This window comes from Patella vulgata, chromosome 1, assembly GCF_932274485.2.
Source record: "Patella vulgata chromosome 1, xgPatVulg1.2, whole genome shotgun sequence".
Taxonomy (NCBI): domain Eukaryota; kingdom Metazoa; phylum Mollusca; class Gastropoda; family Patellidae; genus Patella; species Patella vulgata.
In genome coordinates this window covers 13,607,575-13,631,768 of record NC_065879.2, presented here as the reverse complement: position 1 = coordinate 13,631,768, position 24,194 = coordinate 13,607,575, and the positions used below count along the sequence as shown (strand labels likewise).

Genomic DNA, 24,194 nt, shown 5'->3' with positions numbered 1-24,194 from the left:
ATGGCATGGCGTCTCGTTATTCCAGTTTACACTGGTAGTATTCTCCTATGGGATATCTTTAGCCTCGTTCATCGGGTCGCTTCATTACAAATGGTGCTCGAAAGCATTCTGGAACGCGATTCGTGTGCCAATTTTAAAATTTCCATTTTGTCTTGAATATTGGATATTAGAAGCCCATCTTTTCACAGTAAGATATTAACATCAATGTTGATTTAAATTGACCAATAAGTCGTGTTTGCAATGTCGGAAACTGGATGATATTGTGTTAGAAACTTGCTACCTTTAAATGATTATATAATTCTGTATGTTGCAATGTGGCTGCGCTCTAAACTAAATCAGACCTGGATGTTCTCCACGCGCAAATTAAAATAAAGGTAATGTAACAAGAATCTCACCGATTCAAAACTCATGCGGAAGCCAGAAGCAAACAACTAGTGAAAATCAAAAACTGAAGTCGGCCAATAAATTAATTTGTGTGATTTAGTATTTTCCTAATTAGATTAACCAGCCTGGTAGATGTAGGTTCTATTATTAGATGATAGAATACAGACAAATATGCTAATTAGTTATAAAATGGGGGGATACATGCTAACCAAACAAGGCTTGGTCTTTACTGAGATTATTCTCGTCTTCAATTAAACCGTCAAAATAGCGTATGAGAGAGAGAGAGATAGAGAGAGAGAGAGAGAGAGAGAGAGGGTGGGGGTAACATCCACTCGACACAAACTAGGTCATTTCGGTGTACTAACGAATGGTCTCTAGCAGTGGACGGAAACTGGCCAACCCGGAGAAAACGCACGAGGTTATACAGGCGACCCTAGTCCTTGTCAAGTACAAACGAGAATCGAAACAAGGCTACTTGATTCAATGACGGACCTTATGGTTTCACGCGTACGCGTTAAACACTAGACCACCCAACCCCCTTCTGCAATGTGAACGCCAGGTTTTTTGTTTCATCTGAACGACTTTTTTTTATAGTTCACGATTTCGTTTTATTTGTCTGTACTACACTAGGATCTGGAAGAGTTGTTATATAACCTGCGTACTGGATGGAGTGAGGGATTAGCCAATGAAACCATCTGTTACGGCGATCTTGTGGTGCACGGAACTGTGGGTAAACCACTAGAAACGTGAACGCTGATTGATTAATCAATGTTTGACGTCATAGAGTCAAAAGCCGCTCGTACCTCAGAGGCGACCCTTCACAACAACCGGTCAGATCTTCGTGTAGTGTAGGCCATCGAAAGTATTTAAAAAACGAAACGAAATATAGATCTGTATTTTAATCAGTTAGAGGAAATCCCGAAAAACATTTTCAGCCAACAGAGGGATCGAACCCTAAACCTCCTAGTTAGCGAAGCAGTCCCATTCTCACTAACACACCATGCCCCCAACTGTCAAGCAAGGATTCTTTTATGTGCATACCAACGTTGTGCCAGGGACCTCGTTTTCTTTTCACCCATCCGAACGACTCGACGCTATCCTTCAATGAGTATTAGCATGAATATATGTGTAGTATTAACTTGTAACAAGGTTACGGTACTCTAAATCTAATTAATATTAATGATAATATGCTTGAACTAATTATGAGTTGTAATTGACCAATTATCTGTTTATATGTTCACTTTGTGTCAAACACTGTAAAAAAAACTCTTGTTATATTACAAGTTAACTGACACGCCGGTTTACTTATTCAGAGCAAAAAAAAATATACATATTTTATCTAATCACCATTGGTGCATTAGCATTAAGAACTGAATTGAAATGAGTTCTAACGCCCTACTGCGCCAAGATGATAATAAAGGCGGGCTTCACACATTTAGTGTTACGAGGGCTGGCTAAAGAGTTTTAAGTCTGAAAAGGATAGATCAGTTGGTTTGAAACAAATGAAATGAAATGAAATGGGGTTTAACGTCCTACTGTTCTACTCCTAAACTGGGCTAATGAAGACGGGCATACGCCATACAGTGTGCTATGAGGGACATTTTACCCGGGCAGCGGCACTACGGCCTACTCTTATATCGAATTCCAACTGCCAAGAGATCTTTTACGTGCACGCCAATGTGTACACGGGACCTCGGTTTTTTGTCCCATCCGACCGACTAGACATCTGTCCTTGTCAGGCCCTCCGTCCTGCATCACTGACAAGGGGAAACCAGGATTGAAACAAACTTTTGCCACCAACAAGTTCAATCACTGAATGAATTATAGACATAAGAACTGCAACTGTAGTGTTATTATTGTCGTCATACCAGGTCATATTGTGAATCTACCCATTGAAATCACCAGAAGTGGAAAGAACTGGCTACATGGGGCAGTCATGATCGGAATTGAACCTGCGCAGTATGGTGTTTCCGTCTTCTCATCATCGAATTCATACCATCAGAGGTTATTGAAATTTTCACCGCTTAAAGGGGCATTATGCAAAAAGAATATGTTGAAAATTTCATTCAAATTACTTTAGTTTGAGCGAAGTTATCAATGGTTGTAGTTTTGACAAGATGTGTGCATTGATCATAACCACCGTACTGGTTATTTGAGTCTTAACCTCGCTTCACCATTTTTAAATTAAATCATTAAATAGCCGAACCGTTCTAATCTACTTAAAATTGGAGCCGTCCGATGGCATCGAGGGTTGATTATGGTCTTGTCAAGTTAATAAATTTCTAATTAATAATTTATATAACATTTCAGGCCTAAAGAAAGTCCTGCAATAGGCAGATTTAGCTCGTGCATAATGCCTGTTTAATCCACGATAAAAGGTACGGAAATTTATAATTGAACATTTAATTAAGAAAACGTCGGATTAATCTCCCGGCTTGAATTCGATCGGATTAAAAAGATTACTCATCGCGTATTTATTGAATAGAATCGACTAATTTTGCAAAATAATGACAATATGTTGATTTGAAAGAATTACAAATTCTAGAAATCTAAAAATTCACCAAAAAATAATCTAAAACTTGATCATATGAATAATGAAAAAAATAGTAAAGTCTACAGTCGGTGTGACCATTAACAGTTATGTACAACTGTGGGGGGATCGTCCACACAGCTCAAGTGGCCTAATCTGTTATTATCTGATACTTAATATAAAAATAAATAGTTATAACTGTTGTACATTTAGAAGCAAACAAATCGGAGCCAAATAAATTGCATTATCAATATTTCTGCAGACTTGTTATATTTGTCAAATCGATAAAATGTGTCAATGATATCATAAATCATTTTGCTTAATCTATCGGCAAATATGTTGTGAGGTAGTTAGTTGAGTGAACGGTTTAACCTCATGGTGTCCCTGCGTTTGAAATGGGTTTGGTGTTTACTGGACAGTTATATCACTCACCTGGCTACACTTTATACCATAGGAGCGGGTATAGTGAGGTGTCCCCGACTGTACTTCATACCCTAGATAATAGGAGTGGGTATCGTGAGGTGTCCCCGACTGTACTTCATACCCTAGATAATAGGAGTGGGTATCGTGAGGTGTCCCCGACTGTACTTCATACCCTAGGTAATAGGAGCGGGTATCGTGAGGTGTCCCCGACTGTACTTCATACCCTAGGTAATAGGAGCGGGTATCGTGAAGTGTCCCCGACTGTACTTCATACCCTAGATAATAGGAGTGGGTATCGTGAGGTGTCCCCGACTGTACTTCATACCCTAGGTAATAGGAGCGGGCACATGTATCCTCTTATCGCAGGGCTGGATTAACCATAAGGAAAGAGAGAGAGTGCGAGAGAGAGAGAGTTTATCGTCCACTCGACACAAACTAGGTCATTTCGGGACTAACATATGGTTCAGTTTTAACTTTAATAATTCGCTTCCGCGTAGGCGTCTTGAGCAGTGGGAGAAAACCCACGAGGTTGGGCAGGCGACCCTATTCATTGTCACGTACAACCGGGGAATCGAAACCACGGCAGTTGACTCAATTACAGACCTTATGATACTACGCGCACGCGCTAACCACTCGGCCACCCCCCCCCACCCCCCGTAAGCAAAGACAAAACGTGCTTAGGGCATCATGGGAAGGAGAGGTGGCACTGCAGATTTTCTGTTTTGTGAGATGACGAATTCAAAATATTTAATTTAAAAATGAATTAAGAACTTTTAGTTAGCTTTTCATTATCTTTTGTCTTTTTTTTACTGTCAACTTCTTTGTCTCAATATATGATGACGTGTATAAAACCTCAGAAAAACTCTAACCACGAACTTGACGGATTGTTTATAGTTTATTATCTATCTTTCTATCTATCTATCTATCTATTCTATTCTATACTGATATTTGTGACTGTCGTTTGTCTGTCTGTTTGTCTGTCTGTCTGTCTGTCTGTTCGGGGTTGGCAGCTGCACTAGGTCTGCCCCGAGTCTGAAATTTGGGGTATAGGGGTAGCTCGGACCGGGGAGTGACATAGGCCAGGTGGCGTTAGTCTACCACTTCCGGTTTCGGAGATATGACCCTCGAGCGAAGTCGGGTATCCTGCTAGTTGTTTATATTTTGAACTGTAGACTATATAGGGGGCACCAAAATCTTCTATGTGCTTAGGGTCTCTATAGGTCTTAATCCGGCTCTGTCTTATCGTTTTCAAGCACAAATGAGGATACTTGTCGAAACGTTGTGCTTATGCAATAAAACCCGGGATTGTTTCCATTCAGAATTGTGTTCTTGAAGCGCTAAATGTCACTTAAAGATTATTCCTGACTCAACTTTATTTGAAAGATTTAAAGGATGATTGTCGAATTTGGTGATCTTGATAACGATGATTTATTTTGTAAATTTGCCTTTTTCAATGGTTATCGACAAAAGAATTAATTGGTATAAACTCTGCTGTGAGGGGCGTCCCTATTAAACATAAATTATACAAGAGCTAAATCTGCCTATTGCAGGTCTTTCTTTAGGCCTGAAATGTTTTCTAAATTATTAATTAAACATTAATTAACTTATCCAGCCCATAATCAACTCTCGATGACATCGGATTTCTCCGATAATAAGTAGATTAGAACAGTTCAGTCATATTTTGATTTAAGCTAAAAATGGAGGAGCGAGACTTAATTTCGAACAACCAGTACGGTGGTTGAAATTATTGCACACGTCTTTTCAAACCTTCAAAGGCAATATATTCGCTTGCAATAGAGTAATTTGAATGAAATGTTCAAATTATTCATTTTACATTATCTACTTTCAAACAATTTATAGCAAGAATAGCTAGCTCTTTATCTAAATCTTACATAATGTATCTTTACGTTATTTTGCTTGGTACGGCCACTGTAGTCACGATAAGATACGTATTGAAATTCAGGTGCTACGATATAAGTCGTATCACGATTCATAAACAGGTCAATATTTATCAAGAAAACAACAGGATAAATGAATAATTGATGTTTTTAGTCCAGTGCTGTCAATGGCGTAGAAATAAAACTGTTTTATATCACGAAACGGATGTGGATCAAAATAAAGAACAAAACAATTTAAGAGTGTTTGTGTACCTATGGATAATATGTAACGTGGATTATTAAGGGTGACAACGACAAAAAAAAGAATCACGATTCAGCGATTCGTGATAAATCGATTCAACGATATATCGATTGGGTGACAGTTTCTGTGTCAAATTACCACTGGTTAATTTGAAATGAGAGTAACAAGATATCAAAGTATGTTTATATAAAAACACTAAATACTTTATCGCATATCAGTAAACAGAAAGTAGGGAATACAACTTAAATCGGGCTATTTGATTGGCCAGTAGAATGCATGCGTATAGCTAGGTAGACACCGATGCCATATCTTGCCTCGTGTACGACCCCCGCAGTAACAGTTGATGCTTAAATGTGTTTGATAAAGACAAACCACCGCTTCTAGGAGTATTAGCAAACAAATCAACATAGAGTTCTTCTTCTATTAGTGTTTAACGTCCGCTTCCACCGAGGGTGATTTCGCAGAAAAGTTGTTTTATTTTACTATGCTCAGCGCACGCGCAGCTGCCTTTCCTGTTTAAATTATCCCAGTTGCTACAAAACATTAGGACGTTAAACCCCATTTCACGCATATTCCTGTTTTAAACGAAGGGGAAAAATATATCTTAATTTCTGTCTGTTATCAGGATTATATGAATGGTGTTTGTATGTGTATAGACGTTTGGTTGAAGTAATTAACTAATGTATATTACACATGTCAATCAATAAACAGTCTAGACAGGACACATCTCCACCAGACCAAAATATAACCTATAGACAGTCCGCCACGCCCATCTGTACAGATAACTTAATTTTAAAAAGTCCAGTTGCACCTGAGAAAATGAAATAAAATGGGAATTAAGGTGCTACTGCGGACTTATGTAGACTGGTACACGCCATAGGGTTGGGTTTGTATAAAGAGTAAACGGAAGAATCGAGGTCCCTAATAGCAAACTGCATGGCGTACATCCGTCTTCATTAGCTTTATTAGTCTCGGTGGGGGGGGGGGGGGGGTCTAGTGTTGTCATTGATTCAAGTGGCGTGGTTCCGATTCTCCGCTTGTACGTGACAAGAGGTAGGATCGTCTGTCCCGTCTCATTGTTTTTCTCTGGGTCGTCCGGTTTCCTCCCACTGCTAAAGACCCGTACGCGCAAGATAATTATTGAAATAAAATTGAACCATATGTTGGTCCCGAAATGACCTAGTTTGGTTCGAGTGGACATTAAACCCTATTTCTCATTAGTCTCGTTAATATAAAAAATGAGACGTTTAAACCCCATTTCATTTCATTTTGCAGACTTAAAGGGATGTATCGCTACATCTTAAAACAGGCAGAGTTAATGTCCTTGATTCTCAAATCTTGTGACCAAGATTTTGAATAGAGTTCATAAACGGATTTTCTTGTTTTAGAAAACAAAGAGAAAAACGCTGCCAGTTCAATAAACCCCATGCACTGTATTTTTAATGCCTTCAATCTTTCTATTGAATTACAAAACAGACTTTAAATAACGCTGCCTTGATTTAATCAACATGTTCAAATACCTAATGAACTCATTTCTTCACGTTCTGTGTATTTAATTCAACCAGATAATGGTCTTTATTGGCATGTGTTTAGTGGAATCTGTGAAGTATTTTAGAGGACTCGGTGATTACATGCATACATGTCTACCATGTTGCTTACATCACATTTAACGTTTACCGGGCCGCCATTAAAGCAATACAGATGTCCTGACATCATGGAACCAGATCTAGAGTCTGGAAAATGTAAAAATTCACGTCTGATGCAAAGAAAAAGCAGAGAATCTAGAAGTGGCTTTCATCGTTGGAATATTTCTTGTGGTTTGGATTGCCAACTCAATAAAAAGTTTTATTTTTGATAAATTCCACTCATAATAGAAACCGGTATTCATCATACGCAGTCCATAATACATGTGTTTATTCATGCATCTTAAATTTCTTTTATCTCGAGTAGTTTTTGAAAGTAAACATATTTTCCTGATTAATTCGCCGCCAGCGTTATGCATTTAATCTGCAGGATTTGTGAAGTTCTTTTGTATTTACCGGAAGGTATATAGGTAGCATAGCCAAACATCTTAGAAACCGGTTTACCCAAACTACAGTCATGTTTATTCTTTGCTTTGGAAGCCATGTCAAGTACCTCTGGCCCGTAGCTTGCTGTAGCGGGGGGGGGGGGGTGCCCCACCCCCTACCTTAGAGAAATCGGCGCCCCTTGGCTGCTACGCCAATGGAGGCAGCACAAAAATAAAAATACCAGCCATCTGATACCACTTATCGCAAGAAGGGAGCCACGGTGGCTCAGTGAGAAAGATGCTGGCTCGCTATACAGGAGGTCTCGGGTTCGCTCCCGGTGTTAACCGAGGAAGTTCATCAGGATTTTCCTTGTCAGTGGTGCAGGACGGAGGACCTGACAAGGGACAGTGTAAAGTCGTCCGGATGGCACGAAAAACTGAGGTGTACAGATTGGCGTGCACGTAAAATACCCCTTGATAGTTTGAATTCGATATGGCGTATGTCTGTCTTCATGAACCCATACGGTGCAGAACATTTTCTCTTGTATTTCTGCATTGAACACAGCGATAGCTTCTAATAGGTGTACATATGAACAATAGAACTAGGAACAAAAAAGCAACTAATTATCGAAATAAAATTGTACCGTATGTTAGACCCGAAATGACCTACTTTGAGTTATGTGGATGTTAAACCATATTTCAGTTTCTCATCTTGAAAAATCGTGTTTATTGTAAAAACGACAGATATCCTTGGACGAGTCATTTATTAGAAAAACATACAACCACCCACTTACTACTTCTATTAGAAAATAATACTACCACCCACATTTGTGATTACACGCAGGTTAAATAACCCATGCCAACATTTTTCTAAAATTGGCCAGCACCACGAAAATTGACTTTATTAAAATCTAAAGATGCTTTAAACACGTGCCACCACCTGTTGGCGAGTCGAGGGATCGGTGGTTATCTGTCCCTGTTTTTTTTAAAACCATATTTACGCCCGAACCCCACCACCAATCTTCCTCTGTGTAACTGGGAAGTCGTTTAGCCCTCATTATCCTCCCTGGTATGTCTACCAATTTTAGAAAATTATTCTTGAACGATTCTGTTTGAAGAAAAACGACGCAGCGATTAGCGGGAATGTTCGATCGCCTTTGTAGCTGGATATCAAACTCCTGGTGCCCTTGAAGTCTTAGTAATTTCATGTAACACGACAATTAGGTATGTTGCAGTTTTTGTCTACACCTTATCAGAAGACTGCTTTTACCTCCACCGATGGTTCTAGAATCTACCCCCACTCCAACTAACAAGCATAATATGATACACATCAAACAGAAAGTGCCACCCAGGGAGCCTTGATTCTATCATCATACAATCTAGGTAGATACCGGCTCTAAGATGCCGACGTCTTTAACTATATAAAAGTGAATGAGATGGAATCGGTTTGTTTTAAAGATGCATTATTCAAGATCTAAATCTGCATATTGCAGGTTTTTATTTTGGCTTCAAATGTTATACATGTTTAAATTATTTAGACATCTATTCATATAGTAAGCCAATAATCACCTCTCGGATGGCAAAGATTTAAACCGATTAAAATGCGATCGCCAGTTAATGATTTAATGTTAAAATCGAGATGCGAGGCCGAGTCTCGATTAACAAGTAACGTTGTTACGGTAATAAACAATATCTGCCACATCTTGTCAAAACTTCAAACAGTGTACTTTTTTCAACTTAAACCTTCTTCCTTCAGATGTACGAAGAGAATTGCCTGGGTCAAGAAGGCTCAAGGGTGGGAGGGTGGATAGCTAAATAAAATATAAACTTCTGAACCAGAAACCGGGACTATTTCTGGAGACGTTGATGAGCAAGTGACAAGCATGGTCATGTTACGTGTTACATACTTCCGGGTGGAGGTCAAAGTTGTGAACATTATGGAAGATTAGATACAGAGCTGGCAGTTCTCATTATAATAGTTAAAAACTAGATAATGTAAAGGGAATTTGCTGAAAATTTCAGTCAAATTGATCTACTCTGAACCGAGATTTTAGCGATTGAATTTTCGGCCTAGCCTCGACCATCATTACTAAAGTCGGTATGATAAAAAAAACATAGTCTCGATTATTCATTACATGATTTAATTATGAATGGAAGTCGAAACAGGAAGTCGGAACCTAATCCAAAAAACATCACAAGCTAGCGATGATATCGAGAGTTGATTATGGTCTTGATAAGTTAATTTTAATGTCTCATTAAAGATACATTATGGGAGATTAGATAAAGAGCTGACAGTTCTCGCTATAATAGTTAAAAACTAGATAATGTAAAGGCAATTTGTGGAAAATTTCAGTCAAATTGATCCACTATGAACCGAGATAGCAGCTTTGTAAATTTCCGCCTAGCCTCGTTCATCATTACTAAAGTTAGTACGTTAAAAAGCATAGTCTCGATTATCCACTGTTTTGATTTAATTATAAATGAGCGTTTGCAGCATATAGGATTCTAATCCAGTCGATATCGAAGGCTAGCCTTGACATCGAGAGTTGATTGTGGCCTGTATAAGTTAATTAATGTCCAATTAATAATTTTGATAAGATTTCAGGCCTAAAGAAAGACCTGCGATAGGCAGATTTATTTCTTGCATAATGCATGTTTAATAATTTAGATAACATTTCAGGCCTAAAGAAAGACCTGCAATAGGCAGATTTAGCTCTTACAAAATGTATGTTTAACCGTTTCCAAAATGGATACAGATATTTGCACTTTTTCCTGATGCATTGCTAACTTCACTTCCCAAATTAGTTTACTTCAGGGCAATCTAATTATAGGCAATGGGATGCAATAAAATATAATTGAAAAGAAAAACCAAGTATTTTAATGTATTTATTACAATATTTCAGATTACAAAATTTCTAATTCAAGAACATTTTGAAGGAATTGCCTTGCCCCAACCTCATTTAAATCTGCCAATTCAGATACTGGATTAAATACCAGGGCCATTTTACGTGCCAAGTAAAGTGTGAAATTTTTAGGGAGGATTCGTAATTTCAAACCTACCGCCTGCACACCATTAATTTCATATTGCACGTATATACCATAAATTTCGTCGTATCTTCATTTCCCTGCATTAAGGTAAACACACCTACCTGAAAACAACTGATTAGACACGATGAACAGATTGTTCTACTCTTAACATGGCTGTCCAGTATTGTAGAGAGCACGTGCAAGCGTGTTTGAACTACATTGCTGGCTACTTTCTTGAAGTGTGAAAACGAAATATGGAAAGCAAAACAATACAAATCAGTTTACCTGAATAGCAGCATAAGTAAGAAATACTGTGTTTAAATCAAAACCCCAAAATTCAAACACTTCTTCAATAACAGCGATTGTCCAGCCAGTGTTCAGGAAACGTTTTATTATCTCATTTTTTGAAAGGGATTTAAGGACTTCATTTTCCTTAAAAGAAATAATCACATTGTAAATTATTGCACCATGTATACATAACATGTCATTGCCTGCGATATCACCTCGGTGGAAGCGGGCGTAAAATACAACTAACTCACACACACTTAAAAGAAAATTCTGATCTAGTTCCCTTCCTGAACTTTTTCATGACAGGGATGATGTCTTCCCTGTTTAAAACCGCGTTGTTAGAGAGGACAAACATTTCGTCCAAACAGTTGGGATGTTGATGAGCAAGTGACAATCATGGTAACGTCACGTGTTACATACTTCCGACTGGTGGTCAAAGTTGTGAACAGGGATAACGTGGCCCAGACTAAAGTCATTTAAATGAAATTTTCAATATATTAAAGATACATTATGGATGATTAGATAAAGAGCTGGCAGTTGTCACTATAATAGTTAAAAACTAGATAATGTATAGGGAATTTGCTGAAAATTTCAGTTACATTGCTCAACTCTGAACCATATGAACCTAATCATCATCATCTGAACCTAATCCAATAAACATCGCAGGCTAGCGATGACATCGGGTTGATTATGGCCCGGATAAGTTAATTAATGTCTAATTAATAATTTAGATAACAATTCAGACCTAAAGAAACACTTGCAATAGGCAAATTTAGCTCTTGCATAATGTATGTTTAATTTTAAATCATCTATTTTGGAACTATTATTATTTGCCCGGGGGGGGGGGGGCTGTACCTTTTGTGCCCGAAAAATGAACCTACGTAACTTTACCAGATAGCGCCCGATCACAAAAACCGTAGTAAAATCTAAAATAAGTAACGGCAAGTAGCGCCTAGCGGAGCGAATTTTCTGGAATTTCAGTCTTAAAGCAAGAATTTCAAATTTTCTAAGAAAGTCAAAACATAATTATTTCTATGTCTTTTGCTCAATAGGTTATTAAATCACTATTATACGATCATGGGCATTATTTCCCACCCTTAAAAATCTATGACACAGGAAATAACAACACAATTACCTCCCCTGTTATGCTATTGACAACATGGGTCAGCCATTTTCCAACGTTGGAATTTGAAGTTAAAAATGATATTTTTGCCAATTTCTCGGCTGGCAATAGCGATTTATAGGATTAATAGGATTATTCTTTAACAAGGTAGGACTGTTATGGATACCATCTATTTTAAGGCTTTTTTGGGGATCACGGTGGCTAAGTGGGTAAGGCGCTGGCTCGCTAGCCTGGAGGTCGGGTGTTCGATCCTTGCATTGGCCGAGAAAGTTCATCCAGATTTTCCGGCGTGGTTCTCCCTTGTCAGTGATGCAGGACGGAGGGGCTGACAAGGACAGCTGTCTAGTCGTTCGGATGGGACGAAAAACCGAGGTCCCGTGTACACATTGGCGTGCACGTAAAAGATCCCTTGACAGTTGGAATTCGATATAAGAGTAGGCCGTAGTGCCGCTGTCCGGGCAAAATTTCCCTCATAGCACACTGTATGGCGTATGCCCGTCTTCATTAGCCCAGTTCGGAGCAAAACAGTAGGACGTTAAACCCCATTTCATTTCATTTCATTTCATTTTAATACATTTTAAAAATATAACTTGAAAATTTGCAATTTCCGCTTTAAGTTATGTTATAATTGTATAATCAACTTTTGTTTAAACTGTGTATGCTGTCCTTGGTGGATGCAATGATACAATAAAATCTTATCTTATCTTATCTAAGTTTGAGAACTAGACATTCTGAATCAAAATCAGAAGTGTGTGATTTCCATAATCACCCCACCCAATTTTCGGATTTTGGGCTCTTCATTTTGCGAGATGGAATAATTTTGCATATTTTTCCTTTTATATCCACTTTTTTATCATTTGGCCATTGCCCGAAAATTGGATGTTCAACCCCCACCCCACCCCCCACCCCCACACACGACTCGTACACCTTTAATAACGCTTCTTTAAGAGTCCAGATGGTAATACAATTACCAGATTATCTTTAAAAGATCATTATTCAATTAGTCAAAACATAGTTTATCACACACACTTGAATCTGAAAATAACCTAGACACGCTACTAATTACTCTACTGGCTAATATAGGTGAGTTCAAGTCTACCTGCAGTCTCCGGCAATCTAATCTCTGGTACCATCGGTTAATTACCTCCGCTTGGTTAGTCACATGTATTCGCTACTCAAGTTCTGGGATACTGCAGTTAATCAAAAGTATGCATGCATGGCTGTTGTTTAATGAACCGCCCTAGTGCTAAGATTATGGATTATTATATCAACGATTAATCACTAACTCTTTTACCTGAATTAGTAGCGGAAGTGAGTATGGCAGAAGTATCATCGATAACCCTTCATTAATAAATTGATATGATCATGTTATAAGAGTTGTCGAGGAGATATTTCAGCGACTTTCGGCGTACTTGGTCAATTCTAATAAATATCTGCTTAGAGAAATTTGTTTTCTGAGATAAAACCGCGGGTCCCCCAAATCGATCTTTCGGGGCCTCATTAAGACCGGAAATCCTTCTAGCCGCGGGTTTACTTAAATTACAGCTTCTATCAGTCTGGGTTGTCCTAGGTTACAGATTCTATTAATCTTAGTTGTAATAGGTTACGCACCCATTAAGACCTTCTACTTGGCTACATAGATGTGGTAACTGATTTTGCATAGGGGTGGGGTCTCTCTAACCCTCTAATACACTTCAGTTTTAAATTCCAAACCTTTATCACAAAACAAAGTTCCATATACCAATACAGACAATTTGATTGGTCAGTAAGCTCACGTGATCCGAACACGGTTTACAAAGAAACTATATCAGATGTTAATTTGTAGTACAACATTTAAATTAAATGAAACTGGTTAATATTAATTAGACTGTTAATTAAGGGTTGACAAAGGAGCTGGTTGTGTTAAAAATAGTGTTTCGATTGTCATATGTCTTTATCCAGTCTGGTTTATTTTGTCAAGGGTGATGGACGGAAGACATGGCAAGCATTCTACATACAGGGATCTATCTGACAAGTTGTAGCGATAAGTAGCGTCAGAGGTCATACGAGCGACTTTTGACCCTATGACATCAGATATTTGATTAACCAATCAGCATTGATGTTTCTAATGGATTACCTACAGTTCCGTGCAAAACACGCCTAAAGCTCACCGTAACAGTAACAGTCCGTTTCATTGGCTAATCCCTGACACCATTCAGAACACGTCAATAATAACAACTCTTCCAGATCCTAGTGTAGTAAAGACAAGTAAAACAAAATTTTGAACTATACATAACGAAACGAAATAGGATCTGTGTTTTAATCAGATTAAGCGTGGTTTTCCAGCATTAAACAGAGTATGAACTCTGACTTTGGACACGTAACCATAGAAATACAAATGACCATATATGTCTTAAAGATGCATTATGAAAGATTTAGATACAGAGCTGGCCATTCTTGCTATAATATTTCACAAAAAGATAATGTAAAATGAATACATTGAAAATTTCATTCAAATTACTTTATTCTGATCTAAGTTATCACTGTTTGTAGTTTTGACAAGATGTGTGCATTTATTGTTTATTATCGTAACAACGCTACTTGTTAGTCTAGCTTCTTCATTTTTGAATTAAATCATTAAATGACCGAAACAATCTATTTAAAATCGGAGCCATGCGGTTTCGTAAAGAATTGATCATGGGCTTGTGATGTTAATAAATGTTTAAACGATTGTTTTTTTTATAACAATTGAAGCCAAACTAAAGACCTGCATTGGCAGATTTAGCTCTTACACAATGCAACTTTAAAATGACTAAAGTATTGTACTGGCGAGAAATTAAACCCCCTTCGATTTTATGAGCGGATTTTAAATTGCCTTCAAACTCTGTGTTGGATATAGTAATTAATTTATTCGTTTATCGTTAGATAAACCACGAGCTCAAATTTCATTAATATCGACGATACTGTACCTAATATAATGAGTTATCGTTTAATAATTATCTCAAATATCGCTGAACATAAAATAATAGCTGCCATTCAGTGCACTTACATTTATCAAAAATCCAGTGTTGGTATTTGACGTAATGCAATTTGATAAGAGAACTCCTAATGATACATTTATTGAGCCAAGTTGTATTATAGAAAGATTAATGATAGTAATAAAATAGGGACTGGCTTCGTGCATTATAGAATTAAACGTATTAAGGAAACTTGGCTGGGATCGGTCATATGCGTACAAGACTATTGGAGAGGACTCTTAAAAACTTTGCCCGAAAGTCCCACTTCTATCTAAAATATTTCTGATTATTGCCCGAAAATAGCTTATTCTTGCTTAAGAATAGCCCATGAAAATAGCTTTGGACATACACAGCTGCAGCCACCCCAACCGAACTAATAATACGCTTCTGGAATTCACATTTAAGTCTGATCAACAATAATCAAAAAGTCTCCATTTAAACAGAATATAGACATCTAGGTTGAGTATTGGCTTCGTGAACCATGGGTTTCTGAACCCCATTTGCAGGCCACCAATGTTTGTCCCATAAACTGTATCGCTAAACACATGTGTTTCGCGACATGGTAACTCGCAATGACGCGAGCTTTTGACAAGAAATTCCATGTTCAGATACTGATCCGTATTACTTCAGAATCATATTGCTCAACCAGTGTCAAACATACAAAATGGCCAACCAGGGTCAAACATGAACCGTAGCTCAACCAGTGTCAAATTTGCACCGAGGCTCAACCAGTATCAAACATACACCGTAGCTCAACCAGTGTCAAACATGCACCGTGACTCTACCAGTATCAAACATACGCCGTGGCTTAACCAGTATCAAACATGCACCGTGACTCAGACAGTATCAACCATGCTCCGTGGCTCAACCAGTATCAAACATACACCGTGGCTCAGATACACTACAATTGGACCGAAAAGATATTAATATTGGGTTTTTGTCGCCTCCAGGGGTTCTTGTTGCTCGGATAAAATCAGCAATCATCACGCCCATGAACTCAATCCTTGGTTACTGTTAGGTGTTCAACGTCTGTTTCAACAGAGAGAGAAATGGGGTTTAACGTCCACTCGACACAAACTAGGTCATTTCGGGACTAACATATGGTTTAATTTTATTTCAATAATTCGCTTGCGCGTAGTGGTCTTTAGCAGCGGGAGGACCCGGAGAAAACCCACGAGGTTGGACAGGCGACCCTACTACTTGTCACGTACAGCCGGGGATTCGAAACCCTCAGGAAATGCGACTCCAAAGGTTTGTCTTCAGACATCCTATAAACTAGTGTTTTCTAGCAACTGGAATACAAAGAGTGACTTGTATAATAAACTATAATTCTAATAATAAAACCGTCTAGTTACAAACAGTATGTTGTCTGTAGAATTACCACAAAATACTGTCCCACAGTTTGATATCTGCCTCATTAACCAACAAGATATGTTACTGTGGAATGTATTTTATGGAAACATGCAATACCGCACACATTTCTGACATGCACGCGTCGAGGTGCGTTAAAAACCAAGAATATCAGGTATAACAAGTTCGCCCACCCTTGATGTTAAATCTTCATAAATACTTCTAAATGGTTTCCTTAATGTTCCTTAATGTGTTTTTGTCTGATTATAGCTCTTAATCGAGAAAGCACTTCCTCGGATCTAATTAAATGGAGAATATAGCGCTTTGGAAATAACGCGGTTTTATAACACATCAGTTTCAACAGGGACATGATTGTAGTGAAAGGGATTCCCCAGTTTTGAAGATACCCCCCCCCCCCCAATCCAATCTTACACGGTTAAGTAGACGTGTATATAGAGTTAGAGTCCCAACAGGGATATGGTTTTGGTGAAACGGTCTTTCCTCTTTGCGAATATCCTCAAAATCTTACGATTTCCGTCAAGTAGACGCACATTTTCGTCACCCATGCCAGTCAGGCCGCCGACAAGTTATTGTGTACAGCCTAAATAGTCAAGTTCTAAAATTTGTTAAAGGGTTCCACTTCTTTGAGAAGATCATATCCAGCTTGGTATCGAAACCATGCCACTTGAGTCAGCGACAGATATTATGATCTAAAGCCCATAATGTATTTATCTTTTTCAGGCTTACCGAATGATAAAACCCAATGGTATTCTCAAGCCCAGACAGAGATCGCCTATTCCAGGGAAGGAGATGAGTGGATTATTAAAGTTGGAGTTAAAGGCATTCCTAACGGTCGGGTCTTTCGTTTTAAATTAGGCGAGCCATACGATTCAGCTGATATTGATGGATCTCCCATGAAAGTATGTCATTATATCTTAATAACCATGTGTTCTTATATTAGTGCCTATTGGTGGACCCATCCCCCAGCCGCGAAAGTATGTTCTGATATATCGTAACATTGTTTGTTACTTTCATTCTCGGCGGATCAGTGATATTCAACATCTCATCACGATTGACGACGCAAAATCTCTTGAACAGTCACTTGTAGTTCTGTCTAGAATAGACTATTGTACCAAGTAGCTGTCTGGGATTAAACAAACCAGTCTCTACAAGCTACAGAAAATACAGAATACGGCAGCCAGAATCATATCACGAACCAAAGCATCACCTCACAGAACACATAATCCAAATTCTTTACATTAGCTCCCAATTCCAGCTCCATCAACTTTAAAGTCTTGTGCCTCACATACAAGTGTCTGCGGAATCTTGCATAGTCAAAATTGGCGCTTTACAAAATTTAATGTACATTATTATTGTTCCTATATTGGTGGATTTCCCTGTCCTTCAATGAAAATATGTCCTATAGCGAATCTTTAAATAACTGTTTGTTCCTAATGGTCAGCTAAATTGATTATCTATCTATATATATATTTGTGACTGTCGTTTGTCTGTCTGTCTGTCTGTCTGTTCGGGGTTGGCGGCTACACTAGGTCTGCCCCGAGTCTGAAATTTGGGGTATAGGGGTAGCTCGGACCGGGGAGTAACATAGGCTAGGTGGCGTTAGTCTACCACTTCCGGTTTCGGAGTTATGACCCCCGAGCGAAGCCGGGTATCCTGCTAGTAGATACATATTGTTCAAACGCATGTATGTGTTGCCCACATATTTGTTCCCCGCCTTTTGGAGAAAGCCGGTGCCTATCAATATGGTTTGTCCGGCAGTCAGTCTGTCACAATTTTTGGGAACTAGATGACCCTCCTTATAATTGTTGTAGAATGTTTAAACTCGGTTCAGATGTTCTTGGGCTAATGTCTTGACAGGGTGAGATGATGAGCATTTCCCGTCGAGGCAAAGCAGATATAAGTAATTTGTTTCTCGATGCATTGGAGAGAGAGAGAGAGAGATAGAGAGAGAGAGAGAGAGAGAGAGAGAGCGAAAGAGAGGAGAGAGAGAGAGAGAGAGAGATGAGAGAGAGAGATATGGGGTTTAACGTCCACTCGACACAAACTAGGTCATTTCGGGACTAACATATGGTTTAATTTTATTTCAATAATTCGCTTGCGCGTAGGGTTCTTTAGCAGTGGGAGAACCCGGAGAAAACCCACGAGGTTGGACAGGCGAGCCTACTCCTTGTCACGTACAATCGGACGTGCATTGAAACACGATAATAGTTTCATTACATCAATACCTTGACTATGTTCGATACTGAACATTTTCTGCTCAGTTTAAGCAGAGTGATAAGCAATTTTATTGCTCGATACATTATAAATAGATAAACGTCCCAGTAATTAAAGTTATCTATATTTCGGTATTAACGCTGGGGACATTTATAGTCGCCCCATTGTTGGTTTTCATGTCGAGCCGTCATTTGATATTTAATGGTACAGCCAGTTAATTACTATGACTACTAGATTCCTTTGATCTGGGAGAAAAAAGACTGTGTTGTCGTTCGGATGGTACGAAAAACGTCCTGTGTATACACATGCCTCACATACTTCGGGAATCTACTTCATACTTCAGGCATTGCGCAAGCCTGATATCCTTAGTTGGTTGTTGCCAAGAAGTAAGACGTTAAACCCCATTTCATTCCTTTTTCTTGGTCTTCCTTCGCCTTTCTAACTGTCGAAAATAGAAGTCCTGGGTTACAATATGGATACAACCATGTTAGATCTATTTCATAAGGCCAACACCAGGTTTGGTCAAAGGTCACGGGATGTAAACAGGGCTAGCGAGCGCTAACCCCAACCCTAACCCTAACTCTGAACCTAGCCCTACACATTGATCAACAGTGAATTTTCGCGAGGCCGCTACAATGTGAAACAGATTGCTAGGCCTAATCCTCTCCCTCGCCCACAATATCGCCAACAATCACGTGTCCTAACCTTATTTACATCTCAGCGACCTTGACAAAAATTGTGCTGGCCTTAACAAACAGATCTAGCCGACATTTTACTCCAACCGGATGTAGTTCGTGTACTTAAGTATGCGCTTACTATTTTATTTGATTTTCAGAGTCTTATACAGGCGTGTGGAAATCAGTTTAAAGAGAAGCACGCTGCATCTAGTTTACAAGGTGAAGAAATGGAGATCGTTCGCTGGATTGAAAATGATAAAATGATAGTCGTAAGTTGAATAATAAGCTACTTACAGTAGGCTCATATAGGGCACTTGGGAGCCGTGGTGACTCAGTGAGTAAGAAACTTGCTCGTTAAATCAGGTTGTTGACTGACAAAGTTCCTCGGGATTTGCTGGCGTGGCACCTTTAGTCAGAACGGAGAGTCTGACAAGAAACATTGTTTAGTCGTTCGAAGGGGACAAAAAATATTGGCAACCCGGCTTCGAATCCCAGTTTAGTTTTTGAAGAACCGGTTGGCTTACAAGGAAAAGCAAGGTCCCGTTGGCAAATTGACAGTTGATGGTCCGTTGGTCATGGTACGGTCAAAACATTTGTGACAATCGGACCCAGGGCCTATTTTAACGTGCCTACAGGTGTCCGAAATGAAAAATCCGTGCTTCGGGAATCATAAATCCGTGCTTTGAAAAAATGGTATGTAGCCTATCCTTGTCAATCAGAAAAGACAGCATGACGAAATTTAGCAAGTGTGCCATTAGCAATCATTGTGATCATCAGCCACTGCGTTTGATTGCGTTTAAATTTCGTGTTTTGTATGCAAATCTCTAAAAAAAATACAGCTGTTTATGACGTAAGTAATGAACTACTGGTTACAGTAACGGTTCGTCTGCTTTTCGACGTTTCTTTGGACTGCCAGTGATACCGATACGAAGCTATAAATACAAATCTGTAAATTATGTAAATTTTTATACGATCATGTACAGTTTCACATACATTTGTGCCTCAATTTTTGCCCGTTGAAGATCAAATGATCTTGGTTGAATACGATTTTGGTGCAGCTGCTTGGGTTATGACCACATACACAAAGCGTAAGAAAGTTTATGAGCTTTCTAGTGTGATGAATTGGGAACATGGGAGCACGAATCCTATCGATAATCAATATTCCGCGACCTTCAGTTCCGAAGTTAAGCTCCCCCATCCCCTCTTTCGAACACCATGTGGAAGCGATAGAGGCTACCGTTTTAACCGTGTTTTTTTTCAAATTTGGTGGGAAGCATCGGGGCCATGAGACGACAAACCCCATCGATATTCAGCGTTTGTGACCTTCCGCTCTCGAGTTACCAAACTTTTCCCAAAAAAAACTTGTGAACGCGATATAGGCTACAGGTTTATATTCGATGTGAGGCATTGGGACAATGAGAGTGTGAGCCTTATCGATTTTCACAGTTCCTTGTCCATCTCTTACAAAATCTCGGCGTATCATGTATGGCAACCGCTTGTGTAAGCGTGGTGATAATTCAGAAAGTTTTTATTCCACGTCTATTGAGCTTTTTTTTTGTCACGACTAACTGGTCACGATTTCAGAAGTTTTATTCTGACATAGTAGAACCGATAACGGTGATGTTAAAAGCTAATTGGGTCTACCAAGTTCTGTGTGGGAAATCGTGAGTCACGTTTTGGAAATTTTGTCGGAACCCGAGGGGGAAAATACCCACAAAAAACCTCCATCTCCGGAAACTGTGCTTTGTCAATAAAACCTTAAAATAGACCCTGATCGGCCCGGGTGTTTGATTAAGCGGGGGCCCCCTAGCCGTTGTAAATTACAATTATTTTTATTTTTATTTTTCAGGAAACGACCTGCAAGGGCGCGACGATGAAATCGCTGTACAACCGAGTTAACTGAAATCAGTCGTCATCAAATTACTGCTCAAACTATAAAAATCAATATGGCGTCGTGCATAATATGCGATCTGTTATTGTCTTCGTTATAATATAATAAACACATAATAAATAATTATATTGATGTGGCGAACGCAAATCCAGAGCTTATCAAATATATCTCCTGATTTTAATTGGATTATATGTATTAATTAATTAATAATTAACGTATGAAAGGGCCGTTTCTTGCTGGTGTGTTAGATAGTATATGTAGTAAACGTGGTGCGCATGCTCGGGATGGGCGAGTTGGTTTGGAAAGCCCTCTGTCCTCTAGTGCCATGTTAATCGTGAAATAAGCTTGTTCTAGGCTAGTCTTTCAATGACATGCAGAGGATGGGGGACATTTCTAACCAAACGAAAAAAATCTCCCCCTTTGTCAAAAATGACTTGAAAATATTGAAATACTGCTGGCCGTTGTCTTTCTATAGATTATCAAGTCCGTTTTGATCGACATGGCAGCGCTTAAAGAGTCAGAGGAGCCATTTTAAAGGATTGGTGTTGTACATATCTCTGTTTTCCTGATTGTATAACCGAGCATGGTTAAGAGTCAAGATCACCAAGTCTGTTTAACCAGGAGAGTCGTGGTAATTAGAGAACAATTTAGGCCAACCGGGAAAGGGGGGACATTTTAGATGACGTACTGAATGCATTTGAAAGGAATGGGAATGTAGCAAGGAATGGATTGGTTTTGTGTAGGCTAAATGGTTTTATTTTGTCTATATATGTTGTTGTTGTTATTGCTTTTGTTCGCATATCGTGGCATAAATCTATTATAATTCTGCTTTTTAAAGAAACTTCTTGGTCTACATGCTCAGTCTGTCCACCGAATACAGTCCACAGTAAACCACTATACTCTTTTAATGACAATATACTTTAAATCTTTAAAGGAAACATAACTTTTCTATGAAACTGATATTTAAAAAACTAATATTTCAGAAAAATTGAACCAATTTTTCATCTTTGTCCAACTTTATTAATTACTTGAAAGAACAAAGGCTTATTAGTTAACAGGATCTTAGATTACATTAGCATCAAACCCAGATTTTAAATCTAAATGTTTGATGATTCCGCCGAGATACTATTAAGACTTTAATATATGGAACTATTTTCTGCTGTTCTGTTTTCACAGAGCACATTTAGAAGATAATTAGCTCTTTTTATCATCCACCTACTTTCTGAAAAACTCTGATTACGGACGTCAAACCGTGTAAATGTCAGTAATCAAAAATATGCTGATGGCGTAATTGAATAGTATTAGTTATAATATCTATAGTGTTCTATTGTCTAATCACTGGCTTCTCACTTGTCCAAAATGATCATCATCGTTTTCTTCTTGATTCTGGTATTATTTTGTTTTTTGTATTTTTTTTTTTTGGTCGACTTTATATGGCTAATAAATATATCTATCAATTTTGAGTTTGTCTTTCCGTTTAACGCGCAAGTCTGTGCATGTCTGGATACTTGTTACGGGGTGCAGGATGTTTTCATAGGACATCCCTTTTTCCCTAATTACACCTGCCAATTCTAAGTTCCTGGGGTCTGTTTCACGCAATTTTAACTCAGATAAAATCCAAATTTTAGTAATTTGATTGGATAATATTAGATTGATATTAGTGCTTAGCCAATCAAAATTGAAGTATTTACTAAAATTTGGATTTTATCTTTATATTAGTTAAGATTTCGAGAAACGGGGCCCAGATTGCACCGTCGGATTTGGCGTTCGTAGCATGCTGTGCTACCAGTCCACCAAAATCATTCAAAACTGGTGGGCCAAGATTTTTTGGATTTCTTATCGGATAGATATGCCAGAATGCACCAAATTACGTCTGGTCTTCCACTCAGGGCCGTTACATGTATATCCCTTTACAGGTCTCGCTATTGGCTTCAAATACTATACAGATTATTATATACACATTTATCCACATGACAAGCCTATAATCAACTCTCTAGACCATCGGATGGCGGAGATTTAAACGGATTAAAACACGGTCGCTATTTAATGATTTAATATAAGAATGGCGAATCTCGAATAATAAGTACCGTTGTTACGATAATAAACAATCCATGCCACATCTTGCTAAAACTTCAAACAGTGATAAGCTGTTCCGAATAAAGTAATTTGAATGAAATTTTCAATATATTCATTTTGGAACTATTATAGCAAGAACGGTCAATTCTTTATCTTAATCTTACATAATGCATCTTTAATTCCCTACGTGCTATGGACCTCCTACTCTTCTTCCGTGGATCTTGCCAACTATGCTGTTTTCGACGAAGGTAAGACAGACTGGAAAATCCCGATAAATGTTCTCGGTCTACACCGGGGTCGAACCTAAGACCTCCCGGTTAGTGAGCTAGTATCATACTCACAGTGGTTCCGTTTACACGTTGGTGTGCACGTAAGAGAACCCTTTACAATCGACGAAGAGGGGGCGCCAACGCCGCTGTCCAACCACAGTTCTTCCTATAGCCGTGGCATATGACCGCCTTCATTAGACCGTTTCGAACTGAAAGCTAGGCCATAAAACCTAATTTTATTTCATTTTCGGCAAAAAGTGAGATATTAGGGCAATAGGGTCTATTGATGGATTTACAGCCCTCACCTAATTTCAAACGTACAGCGATATTGGTTTACAAATCTAAGAAGGAACACACAAATTCATACAAAAAAACTATAGATTCTTGGCGGTAGGCCGACTAAAGATGAATCTGATATTTATCAAAATTATAGGAAATTAAATGCACCATTAACTACGGCAATAACGATTGCAGATATGTTTAAATTTGGTTTGCTGCCATATTGTGATTACAGGCAAATATATCATATCTTAAAGGCGATATGCCAAACCTTATGGTAATTACAAAACTAGTCCCACACATTCTCGTATTTGAAATCTTTTTTTCCCCAGATAATTCCTGTAATTAACTGAATGCATGCCCGAGGTTTATCTAAACAGGGTTTAAACTGTACAGAATGCTTAATTAAGGGAGAGAGAGAGAGAGATGGAAATGGGGTTTAACGTCCACTCGACACAAACTAGGTCATTTCGGGACTAACACACGGTTCAATTTTATT

At 38.6% G+C, this 24,194-nt stretch overlaps 1 protein-coding gene across 1 annotated transcript in view; it reads left to right on the top strand.

Moving 5' to 3' along the window:
• Nucleotides 1-22,528, top strand: part of LOC126820112 (fatty acid-binding protein, adipocyte) — a 48,263-nt gene extending 25,735 nt beyond the window's left edge. Inside the window, exons 2-4 of the mRNA XM_050548060.2 lie at nt 17,010-17,188; nt 19,339-19,449; nt 21,030-22,528. Coding sequence (XP_050404017.1) covers nt 17,010-17,188; nt 19,339-19,449; nt 21,030-21,083 — 344 coding nt within the window. The 3' untranslated portion in view covers nt 21,084-22,528. The remainder of the gene's footprint in view (nt 1-17,009; nt 17,189-19,338; nt 19,450-21,029) is intronic.
• The last annotated feature ends 1,666 nt before the right edge of the window (nt 22,529-24,194 follow it).